Source organism: Brienomyrus brachyistius, chromosome 1, assembly GCF_023856365.1.
Source record: "Brienomyrus brachyistius isolate T26 chromosome 1, BBRACH_0.4, whole genome shotgun sequence".
In the NCBI taxonomy this organism is placed as follows: domain Eukaryota; kingdom Metazoa; phylum Chordata; class Actinopteri; order Osteoglossiformes; family Mormyridae; genus Brienomyrus; species Brienomyrus brachyistius.
In genome coordinates this window covers 21,749,859-21,761,576 of record NC_064533.1, presented here as the reverse complement: position 1 = coordinate 21,761,576, position 11,718 = coordinate 21,749,859, and the positions used below count along the sequence as shown (strand labels likewise).

At 46.1% G+C, this 11,718-nt stretch overlaps 1 protein-coding gene across 3 annotated transcripts; it reads left to right on the top strand.

Annotated features, from left to right (window-relative positions):
- Positions 1-199: 199 nt before the first annotated feature.
- On the top strand, positions 200-11,213 carry si:ch211-221n20.8 (latent-transforming growth factor beta-binding protein 4). 3 transcript variants are annotated; one of them, XM_048971352.1, is made up of 22 exons: positions 200-398; positions 972-1,109; positions 1,305-1,368; positions 3,495-3,680; positions 3,810-3,938; positions 4,093-4,233; positions 4,364-4,489; positions 4,912-5,034; positions 5,723-5,845; positions 6,040-6,162; positions 6,496-6,618; positions 7,007-7,129; positions 7,276-7,401; positions 7,672-7,800; positions 8,357-8,449; positions 8,539-8,634; positions 9,054-9,149; positions 9,605-9,700; positions 9,868-9,969; positions 10,273-10,378; positions 10,536-10,652; positions 10,728-11,213. In XM_048971352.1, the coding sequence occupies exons 2-22, from the start codon at positions 975-977 to the stop codon at positions 10,801-10,803; spliced, it is 2,433 nt and encodes an 810-aa protein (XP_048827309.1). In that variant the 5' UTR covers positions 200-398; positions 972-974; the 3' UTR covers positions 10,804-11,213. The 3 variants fall into 3 exon arrangements, with proteins under 3 accessions (XP_048827309.1, XP_048827315.1, XP_048827317.1); XM_048971358.1 differs by lacking the exon at positions 3,495-3,680; XM_048971360.1 differs by lacking the exons at positions 4,912-5,034; positions 5,723-5,845.
- The last annotated feature ends 505 nt before the right edge of the window (positions 11,214-11,718 follow it).

The window sequence follows — 11,718 nt, the reverse complement described above, 5'->3', positions numbered from 1 at the left end:
TAATGCATGTGCCTTAAGGTGAAATATATGCATTTAAACGTAAATGAAAGTCTCCTGGCAGTCTCCTCTCCCTCACGCGTTTGCATTAGATCAGAACTAGACGAACTGTTTGATGTCTGTCCCTTTTCATCTCCTCCCCTCCGCCCGCGGCCAAGGTTTTTTTTTTTTGTTTCCAAGCCGCCACCGCTGGGACAGGCATCTGAGGAGTAGAGATGCGTGAATGTCTATGGGGGTCCGGTGGTTCCACTTCGCAGCTCATTTGGGGATTTAAGAATGGGAAGTAAACTATTGAAAGACAGGATGTTGAATCACCGAACAAGGCTTTTGGATCTGTGTGAGTCCGGACGCCTGTAATCTGAGTGTTTTAAGTAGCCAAGTCTATCCCCATTTCTCTTCAGGTAATCGTTTGTCAAACACAGCGTGTTGCATTGTTTGCATGACTGTTATCTTTGTACGTTCTTTTCACCATTCCAAATGACTTACAGAGGCAGTGAATTTTGGAAAAAAAAGTAGCTGTCGTGCGTCGAGGAGCACATCATTAGATACTGCACATTCGATATTGCATGTTTACTAAAATATCTTAGCATTGTTATCTTTTTCAACAAATCGTGCATAATAGCCTATTCTTAATCACATTACTGCAGTGAGGGAGTCGATGAAGTAAAGCATTTTATTGGCTTTTAAAACTCTAATTGAACTTGTAAAGGATTTTATAGTGCAACGAAAGCTTTTAATAAAAGTCCCGTAATGCTTTGTGTTAACAAAAGCCAATGCTATTTAAATGAACTAAACTTTATTACAGTAGGTCGGTCCCGTAACTGTTCTACGAAGTTTGTTCCGGAGCACGAAAATGCAATACCTGATCTACTTATTTTAATTCTAAAATGAAAAGGTCTAAGAAAATATCCTCCACATTCCTGATGTGGTTGTGACCTGGAACCATTTTCAGTGACTGTATCTATTTTCACCAGGAGATGAAATTGCCCGGGGCACAGAGTATTCTAACGCCGCTGGGCTTCTTGGTGGCGCTGATCGTCGCCGAGACCCTGACGACCCCCCAGTCCAATGAAATTCAGCAAAACCGGGAGCCTGAGCTCACAATGACACCGGTTAGTGTTAATATTACCATAACCTTTTTATTAATGAAATTAGAGTTGGACTCATTTGGTGTTTTTCTTTAGATGAGAGGCTGACAGCAGATTGTACTAACATCTTTCGTCCTTGTCCAGCTACAGCCTTTCAGTAAATGGTTGTCAATATTTAACAAGACAATACTTTTTGGGATTTTTGTTTGATTTTGGAAGAATCTAGTGATTGAAAACACCACGAAGAACATAGGCGAGAAAGAACAAGATGCAGTTACAACAGGTGAGTGAGTCAAGAGTTATTATTATTATTAGCTTACGTATATGTAGAGGCATATCTGTATATAATGTATGGATGTATGTATGTATGGATGTATGTACATTGCACGGGTGTATATACAGTGGGGCAAAAAAGTATTTGGTCAGCCACCGATTGTGCAAGTTCTCCCACTGAAAATGATGGCAGAGGTCAGTAATTTTCATCATAGGTACACTTCAACTGTGAGAGACAGAATGTGAAAAAAAAATCCATGAATTCACATGGTAGGATTTTTAAAGAATTTATTTGTAAATTAGGGTGGAAAATAAGTATTTGGTCAATTCAAACAAGGAAAATCTCTGGCTCTCACAGACCTGTAACGTCTTCTTTAAGAAGCTTTTCTGTCCTCCACTCGTTACCTGTCTTAATGGCACCTGTTCGAACTCATTATCTGTATAAAAGACACCTGTCCACAGCCTCAAACAGTCAGACTCCAAACTCCACTATGGCCAAGACCAAAGAGCTTTCGAAGGACACCAGGAAAAGAATTGTAGACCTGCACCAGACTGGGAAGAGTGAATCTACAATAGGCAAGCAGCTTGGTGTGAAAAAATCAACTGTGGGAGCAATTATCAGAAAATGGAAGACATACAAGACCACTGATAATCTCCCTCGATCTGGGGCTCCACGCAAGATCTCATCCCGTGGGGTCAAAATGATCATGAGAACGGTGAGCAAAAATCCCAGAACCACACGGGGGGACCTGGTGAATGACCTGCAGAGAGCTGGGACCAAAGTAACTAAGGTCACCATCAGTAACACACTACAACGGCAGGGAATCAAATCCTGCAGTGCCAGACGTGTTCCGCTGCTGAAGCCAGTGCATGTCCAGGCCCGTCTGAAGTTTGCCAGAGAGCACATGGATGATACAGCAGAGGATTGGGAGAATGTCATGTGGTCAGATGAAACCAAAGTAGAACTTTTTGGTCTAAACTCAACTCGTCGTGTTTGGAGGAAGAAGAATACTGAGTTGCATCCCAAGAACACCATACCTACTGTGAAGCATGGGGGGGGAAACATCATGCTTTGGGGCTGTTTTTCTGCTAAGGGGACAGGACGACTGATCCGTGTTAAGGAAAGAATGAATGGGGCCATGTATCGTGAGATCTTGAGCCAAAACCTCCTTCCATCAGTGAGAGCTTTGAAGATGAAACGTGGCTGGGTCTTCCAACATGACAATGATCCCAAACACACTGCCCGGGCAACAAAGGAGTGGCTCCGTAAGAAGCATTTGAAAGTCCTGGAGTGGCCTAGCCAGTCTCCAGACCTCAACCCCATAGAAAATCTGTGGAGGGAGTTGAAAGTCCGTGTTGCTCGGCGACAGCCCCAAAACATCACTGCTCTCGAGAAGATCTGCATGGAGGAATGGGCCAAAATACCAGCTACTGTGTGTGCAAACCTGGTAAAGACCTATAGTAATCGTTTGACCTCTGTTATTGCCAACAAAGGTTATGTTACAAAGTATTGAGTTGAATTTTTGTTATTGACCAAATACTTATTTTCCACCCTAATTTACAAATAAATTCTTTAAAAATCCTACCATGTGAATTCATGGATTTTTTTTTTCACATTCTGTCTCTCACAGTTGAAGTGTACCTATGATGAAAATTACTGACCTCTGCCATCATTTTCAGTGGGAGAACTTGCACAATCGGTGGCTGACCAAATACTTTTTTGCCCCACTGTATGTACATGCCAATACCCAGAACTACCTGAATAGTAAATTGTAGCTATAATAGTTAAATAGTTGATATTTATTATTACTTGCACTTTTCCACAACCCACTATCCATATTTCATGCTGTGTATGGGTGTACATAGGCACTACTATTGTATTAGTGTTTTATCTTATTTTATAATTTTTATTTCTGTATTCATATTCTTGTATTTTTTATATTCTTTACTCTTGTAACTCTTTCTTGCTATCTGTCTGGAGCTGTGATAACACACAAATTTCCCCACTGTGGGATCAATAAAGTCCTATCTTATGAAGTTTTATGATACAGTATGATGTAAACCATAGTAAACACGGCATTAAGAGATTGATTTCTGATTAGTAAATCTATGGCTCTCTCTTGTACTACTCTGAAGTCTCCCTAGTGGTTTCAACCCCTAGCACAAAGCCACCAGACATTGCTACAACCTCCCCTTGCCCCAGAAACCAGGTTCCATTAGAGGGAGCCGCTGGTTGTGGTTGTCTGGGGCACCTGGTGTTGCAGGGTGAAAAATGTTCCTGCCCGACTGGGTTCAAGCAGCAGGGGGCAGCAGAGTGCCACGGTAAGTCTGAATTTAACGCACTTTATGCTTCATTTCGACCCTATCTTAGTGTGCACTTGTTGCCCCCTTGTCCAAAACCTATCATTTCTCAGCATATTCTTTCTGTGCCCACCCCCCCCCCCCCCCCAGATGTGGATGAGTGTGCTCTGGGGCACTACCCAGGCCCCTGCGGGCCCCATGCCAACTGCTCCAACACAGCCGGCTCCTTCCTGTGCACCTGTCACCATGGTTACCTGAGGAGGCCGGAGGGGTGTGAGGGTGAGCAGATGACGTATGCACGCATGCATATCTGCAGTGGTGAATAATCTGCGGAGCAGATCGTCCAATAGGTGGCGTAGTGGCTACAGAGGAAATAGAAACTGGGTGCTAAAGTCCGTGTAGTGGCTTAATGAAATGTGTGCACATGTTACAGACATTGACGAGTGTGAGCTGTCTGCGATATCGGGCCTTCAGGCATGTGGGGGTGGGGCCAAGTGCAGGAACTTGCCAGGGTCCTTCTCCTGCTTCTGCCCTGCAGGCTTTGTGCTGGCACTGGATGCAAAAAACTGTGTGGGTGAGTCTGTCGCCAGACCTGCTTCCCCTGTCCCCGTTTCCTCACGCTGGGGACTAGTTGGAATTTTGCTTCCTGTTTGTGTTGTGTGTTGTATCTGCATAACCGGGCCTGTGTCTGTCTGGACAATCAGATGTAGATGAGTGCAGCTTTGAAGAACACTGTCGACGTGAGTTGGGCAACACGTGTATCAACACGGCTGGCAGCTACGTGTGTCAGTGCAGGGCGGGCTTCAGATCGGAGACGCCTGCATGCGTGGGTGAGCCTGTCTGTCTCTGTCTAGCTGCCTGTCTGTCTGTGCATGTCTGTCTGTCTGTCTGTCTGTCTGTCTGCCCACCAGTTGAGCCGCGAGACACATCTGTTCCATGAATTCTTCTAGCAACCTGATGCCTAATTATGTTTCCTGAATGCCCTGATTTTGCACTTCTGGTCATTAAATAATCTTACTAGGTTCTTATTTTGTTAATAGTTGTATATGATGTTGTGTAGATGTTGTGTAGGTCCTACTCCAGTACTCCTTACACTTGTACCTGGCCATTCACTGGAAGCTCAGGCTGGCCCCTCGTATGCCTAGTCACGCTAATTTAATGTAATTACATTTATGTAATTTAATGCAGAGAGCATCACGTATGAGTGAACCATCATACCGCACAGAGCAATCACTTTTTCTCTGTCTTTCAGATGTGGATGAGTGCAGCGAAACTCCAGATGTGTGCGCTGGGTGGGGGGTCTGTGAAAACACCCTGGGAAGCTTCCGGTGTGTGTGCCAGCAGGGTTACCGGGGCAACGGCACCCACTGCGAGGGTGAGACTGGGGTGGGGTGAAGTGACGTGAGAGGAGTTCCTGCCTCCTTGCCAGTTGGTGTTGTGAGGAAGTAAGCTTTCAGTGGGGGGTTTGTGGCTCAGTCGTTTTGGGATCTGTGCCTGTAGTCAGTAGGTTGTGGGTTTGAATCCTGTGGCTGCTAGAGTAATTATCACCATTAGGCCCTTGAGTAAGGCCTAACCCCAGCTGCTCCAAGGGTGCTGGCTCATTCCAAACTCTGATCCCAAGCCTTCCTCACTTAGATATCACTCTGGATCAAAACATTTTCTAAACAAATTTGGAAATCTCAGATGTTTGTCACAGGACACAAAGCCATCTGATTCTTCCACTGTATTCTATGCTCTTTATTGATCTGTTTGTGTGTTTGCATTGTATCGGTTTGGGTATCTATGTACATTATTAGTATGTGTCATTTTTTCTGAGCTATTTTATTCAGATTTTGGGCTGCCTAAAAACTGGCCAGATACAGCAGATGAAAATTAGCCTATAAAGATAATTATGGCTAATTCAGAGTCTCTGTTAATCAATGAGCAACATATAAAGAGACAAACAAAAAAATAACATGATGTGTTTCTAGTTCTTGTACCCATCTTGCGTGACGGATCACTTTTCAACAGATCACTCCCCGTTGCACTGCTCTTCCTCTCCACCTCTCTCTTCACTACCCCAGATGAGAATGAGTGTGCGTCTGGCCAGCACAGCTGTGACACCAACGCCCACTGTGGCAACATCATTGGCTCCTACTTCTGCCAGTGCTCTCAGGGCTTCAATGGCGATGGCCACTCCTGTTTTGGTGGGTGAGATGTGGGTTCGGGTCAGACCCTCCACTCTAGACGTGGCCTCTCTGAACCTGTAACCTCAGTCTGCTTCAGAGCAGCAGATGAGGTGTCACTGTGACAGACGGCCGACCGCACGGCTTCCTCACCCTCTGACGAGTTCCACCATTGTCGCCCCCTGCTGTTGGGCATCTGTCGATGCTCCTTGCAGATGTGGATGAGTGCGCCATGAAGAACGGATACTGCCAGCATAGCTGTAGGAATGAGCCCGGCTCGTATCACTGCCAGTGCCAGCTGGGTTACCTTCTGCAGGAGAATGGACACAACTGCACCGGTAGGAGAAGCCCGTTGAGGACACTTCAGCCTGATGAATGAAAGACATATTTACTGGATAGACAGATTGATTGTGGGGGGCAAAGGAAGTGTATTCTAGTATCCTGTGCTTTGCAGACAACTAACACATCTCCAATTCTCTGGTGTGTTCTCTGGACCACGTGTGATGTAATGTCTCAGGTAGTTGGGTTTCCAAGTATCATGTATTCAGTATGTAGTGTTGCTTGATGTCAGTAGCCAGGGACAATGTTGGGTTGGGGCTCTTGCTCTTGGAATGCAAAGTCTCACTTTTACTGTATTTTCAGTAATACGTTTGCCCTGATCTTCCTGACAGATGTAGACGAGTGTGCATCACCTAAAGGCCCCTGTGAGCAGGTCTGCACCAACACCGAAGGCTCCTTTGAGTGCTTCTGCCACTCGGGCTTCCAGCTGCACATGGACGGCCTCCAGTGTGTAGGTATGTACAGTAGGGCCTCCTGCAAGAGGACATTCTCCCTAGGAGAGGCCTGCAATAATCTCGATGTCCTTGACATTACAGCAGACATCTGTAGAGAAGTGTCTTTGATACTTATGTGTGTCTGTAGTGGTGATGCACCTGCAGTGTGCATCTATAGTGATCGTGTGCCTGCTGTATGTGTCTGTAGTAATTGGGCACTTGCTGTGTGTGTCTGTCGTGATCTGTGTGTTAGCTCTGTCAGTAGAGCGTGTATACCCGCTCTTTGTGTCTGGTGTGATTGTGCTCTTGCTGTATGTGTTTGTAGTGATTTTATCTCTTCGCTCATTTTTCATGGTAAATAAACCATGTCTTCATATATATCCTTCATGTGTCTGTGCACTGGCCCCAGATATCGATGAGTGCAAGCTTCAAAATGGCGGCTGCTCTCACAGCTGCACCGACACCATCGGTGGACACATCTGCCACTGCCCTAAGCCTCTTCTACTGGACAAGGACAACGTTACTTGCATCAGTATGTACTTCCGAACTCTTCTTACTTTGTCTCTGACTTCCCTTCTTTGATTTTTTTTCCCTCTTTGTCATCACCCTGTTTCCTGATTATTAACCCAATTGTGCCTGTCATTTTTCCTGTTCTCCGATGTTGTGCATCCCCGTAAGATGCGACTTCCTGCCAGCTACGGAATGGAGGTTGTGAGCACAGGTGTACGGTTTGGACAGAGGGGCGTGTCCATTGCAGCTGCAACGCAGGCTGGATACTTGGGGCGGACCAGCGGAGCTGTGAGGGTGAGAGAAGGGAAGGACAAGAGGGGGCGAAGAGAGGTTCCAGAGAGAATGATCAGTGAATGATCACTCAGTCCTTTTAAATACAGCTCATATTATTACAGTAAAAAGGAGGAAATTATAGTAATAATAACCCCTAGAATTGTATTTAGTCTTATTAGAATGTTCTTGTCCATGGGTCACGTCCTTCCACCTGGTGTTGGAGGGTGGTGGGGGGAGGATTCTGCATGCCCTGAAGGGTCACCCCCCTCCTGCCATGCACTCCTCCCCCAGATGTAGACGAGTGTGGTGACTTCACCAACGGCGGCTGTGAGCAGCTCTGCATCAATCATCCAGGCACCTTCAACTGCAGCTGCAGGGAGGGCTTCCAGGCCCGTGCTGACGCCCCCACAAAGTGCCAGCGTAAGCGTGGGAGGGGTTCCTCTTCCACACCCGGGGTCTCCGTCCCACACTCAGCTGCTCAGCTGTTCTGCCTTGCAGGATAAAATGGCTGTATAGTCGCATGATATTTTTGGTGCAGGAGTACTCTATACATTTTCCGCAAGATCACCAGGCCATCAGTGGCCCAAAGCCAAGTTCCACTGCCTCCGATAAAATGTTCTGGGAGGGTGAGGGGATGCCCTCGATTGTGTGGTCCAGATTAAAATGAGTTTTTGGTAGCCCTGATATATTGGGTACAATCTGATTGAGTTACATTTTATGTTCTGAAGCATAAAAGCTTGTGAGCAGAGCCTGCAACTTTTGGTCAGGTGCCTGGTTCATAAGTATTATACCAGGTTACCTTTAGATTATTTTTTTAGAAGAGTTTATGTGAAGGACCTGGTTATGGAGAGAATATCAAGGACACTTCTGCGATTTGAAGCTGCAGCCTTGGTTTAGGGATCATTAGTCGCCACAGCACTCCATGCATCCAGCGTTCTGTGACGTCTCACTTTCTCTCTCCCTCTTTTTTCCCCAGCTTTTTGCGACCCTCCGTGTCAGAATTACGGGGTGTGCGTGGCACCCAACACGTGTGACTGCCCCACTGGATACCCGGGAGCTGGCTGCTCAGGTAAACTCTCAGCCCGTTAATAGACACCCTGTGTCATGTTGCCTTTGTCTTACCTTTGTGTCTGATTGTCATATTTTGGCATGTTCAAGCCACCTGCTCCCCGCCATGTGCTCACGGAGGAACCTGTATGCGCTGGAACATGTGTCTGTGCCCCCCTGGATGGACTGGGTCGGGCTGCCACACAGGTAATCTTCAGTGATCCAGCGCACCTTTCTGGCAGATGGTCCTCTGTGATCCATCTGACCTGTGAGACACGTGATCCTCTGTGATCTACCTCAGTGGTCAGATAGGTAATCTTCGGTGATCCAGCTCATCTGTCAGGCAGGTAGTCCTGTGTGATCCATCTGACCTGTGAGACACGTGATCCTCTGTGATCTACCTCAGTGGTCAGACAGGTGATCCTCAGAAATCCACTTCACCATCTCACTTTATCGGAGGTGAGAAGGAAATAAAATGTCCCTCAGTGACTGTCAAGCGTCAATCACCAGCAGCACAAAAAGCCGTTTTAATGACAATTGCACACACCTGCGTGACACATGGCCAAGGATAATGTTTACCTACACTTTTCCCCCCCACCCCACTGCACCCCCTCTGTCTCATCCAGCTGTGTGTGAGCTGCCGTGCGCCAATGGGGGGCGCTGCGTAGGCCCGGGTACCTGCCAGTGCCCTTCTGACTACAGTGGTCCACAGTGCTTCAGCCGTGAGTACCCAAAAAAAACACCACAGTCACAGCATCCCTCACCAGTCTCTCTTAGTGTTATTTTATTTTTTTATCTCAACAACTGCCCTGTATGGTATGGACAGAGGGGCGTGTCTATTGCAGCTGCAATGCAGGCTGGATACTTGAGGCGGACCAGCAGAGCTGTGTTTACGTCACTGGAAAACAAGAATTCCAATTACGTCCAATTTTAATTACGTGCTTTGAGTGACATAGCTTCAGGTTATTAGTGAGCTGCACTGATATAAACGATGCCTGTGATGACATATTTTCCTCTCAGGCACTTAAGCAAAGACAGACAGAGTCAGTGAAGCACCTGTGGAACATCTACTGGCACATGAGAATGATAACTGCTAAACTGGGGACAGACTGACCCCGGGGAGAGTGTTAGGGGGACCCTTTCTGAAATGCTGCTTCATCGCTCTTTCTCTCTGCAGCCACCTGCACACCACCCTGCCTGAACGGCGGCAGATGTGTGGATGTCAACAAGTGCACGTGCAGTGAAGGGTGGACAGGAGCGCGATGCCAGATAGGTGTGAAGAAAACATAACAGTGCCCCCTAGCTGCTGTAGGCTGTAGGCTCATTAATGATCAATTTTTTAACTTTTCCTGCTTTCTGCAGGTGTCACATTTTGATCACGTTATGACATGAGTATATTGCAGAGAGGTCTGTTGACGGTGTCCGTCTGCCCTTTCTCAGAGCCAGTTCAGTGTCCGAAGGGGTGTAAGAATAGTGGAACTTGTGTGGGCCTTAACAGGTGTCGCTGTGCTGGTGGATTCACAGGGGACCTCTGTGAGACAGGTAGGGGTGAATCTATATTCCTAAATGCACCAAAGAAAAACTAAAAATTGAATTAAAAAATGAGTATATGTTTATAGGTTTTGTGGAAGAATCACATCCAAAAATCACACTCACACCTGTCAGCGATTCAGGGGCATTATAAAGGGGTGGGACATTCGGATGATTTCGGAGGCCCTAAAATATTTGGAACATAATTGGATTGGTCTGGGTTGGGGGCACAAGATAATATGCTTTCCTGGGGCTCCGGATCTCTAGCAATGCCGCAGCAGCACTTCATTGAGAGAGTCTGTGCTGTGATTCCAGAGGTTACCACACCCTGTGTGCCGCCCTGCCAGCACGGTGCCATCTGCAGTCCTCAGAATAAGTGCACCTGTCCAGTAGGCACCGCTGGACTTCGCTGTGAGAAACTGTAAGTTTCGGCCTACTGCAACTAGTTGTATATTTTATTGGGGGTAATCAGCCTTTTCACAAAGCAAAAAACATTGGAATGTTTGTTTTGGTATGTTTGCATGTGTTATCACCCTTTTTTCCATTTAGCAGCCAGTGTTTCTCCTTGTTTGTTTCAGGATGTGTCCAGTGGTGACCACTGTGGTCAGCATGGCACGGGCTGTACGCAAGGGGGTCAGGGAAAGTTATGTGGATCGATGTGGTCCTCTGGGCGTCCAGCTCTGCACGAAGTACAGGTAATAAGAGTGCGTGTACGCTGTCACACACAAATATCCATGCAATGGAAGATTAATAATCTCCTTTTTTTCCAGGATCAATCAGGCAAGGGTATATCTGCAGGCCTACAGGGTCGGGTATAAGATCCAGTGTCCAGAGAAGAGCAGATGAAAACCATGCCCAGTCTAAGTTGGAATCTACTTTATCGTTCAACTTTATGAGCAAGCAATTCCACAGAGCTGCCACTTCATTCAGAGCTCCCCCTAGTGGATACATTTAATTCCTTCCTGCTCTTCAGAATATGATGAAGGAATGTATTACTGCTTATAGTAACTAAGCCCTGCCCTAGAAAACTTGAATCATTAAATTTGGAAGTATAACTGGTCACTTATTCAGTCAAGACTGAACACTGTGCATAAGAGCTTTACCTCTCTAAACAAGTATGCTGCCAGCACCTCTCAATGATTAATTATTGAAGGAGAATGTTAGCTATAACCCCCCCCCCCAGAGCTGGTGATCCAAACTGTTCAGTTAAAAAAACAACTGTGATTAAAAATGTACATTTTTATATTAAATAAAAAGGAGTGTGTTCGACTGTGACTTTTGTGTGCGGGACAGGGCAGGATTAAACGTGTTTAATGCCCCTGAACAGCAGCACACACATCATGTCATGTCAGAAAGAAAGGTAGCTGGTTAGTGACTCATGGTGTTGGGCAGAGCACTGTTAATCCTTGTTGTTCATTTTTTGAATTTACTTCTAAATTCCTGACAAGTATATAGAAAACAGATGAATGGGTGGATGGATGATGGATGGATTGATGGATGGGCTTCTAAATGCCTAATAATGTCAGATGTCAGATCCTTTTCAGGTTAGCAGCATGCTCAGTTTATGGATATCTTTGCTGCTTTTTTAACAATATGCTCCTGTTTTTCAGCATTGGCAGTGCTTTGCTGATGGTGCCTTGGTAGTTCAATTATTCAGAATTCTAGGGAATGTAGTATTTATGGCGTCTCCCTGCTTACTATCATAGTTCAGGCTGGTTACCTGGAAGCATTGCGCACTGCTAGGCTGTACATTGAAAACGA

What these genes read in the sequence shown, in the direction of transcription:
- si:ch211-221n20.8 (XM_048971352.1), top strand. Translation starts at nt 975, where the DNA reads ATGAAATTGCCCGGGGCACAGAGTATTCTAACGCCGCTGGGCTTCTTG. An exon ending in GGACGGCCTCCAGTGTGTAG is followed by an intron (nt 6,619 to 7,006) that starts GTATGTACAGTA and finishes CACTGGCCCCAG; the next exon opens with ATATCGATGAGTGCAAGCTT. An exon ending in CCCGGGAGCTGGCTGCTCAG is followed by an intron (nt 8,450 to 8,538) that starts GTAAACTCTCAG and finishes GGCATGTTCAAG; the next exon opens with CCACCTGCTCCCCGCCATGT.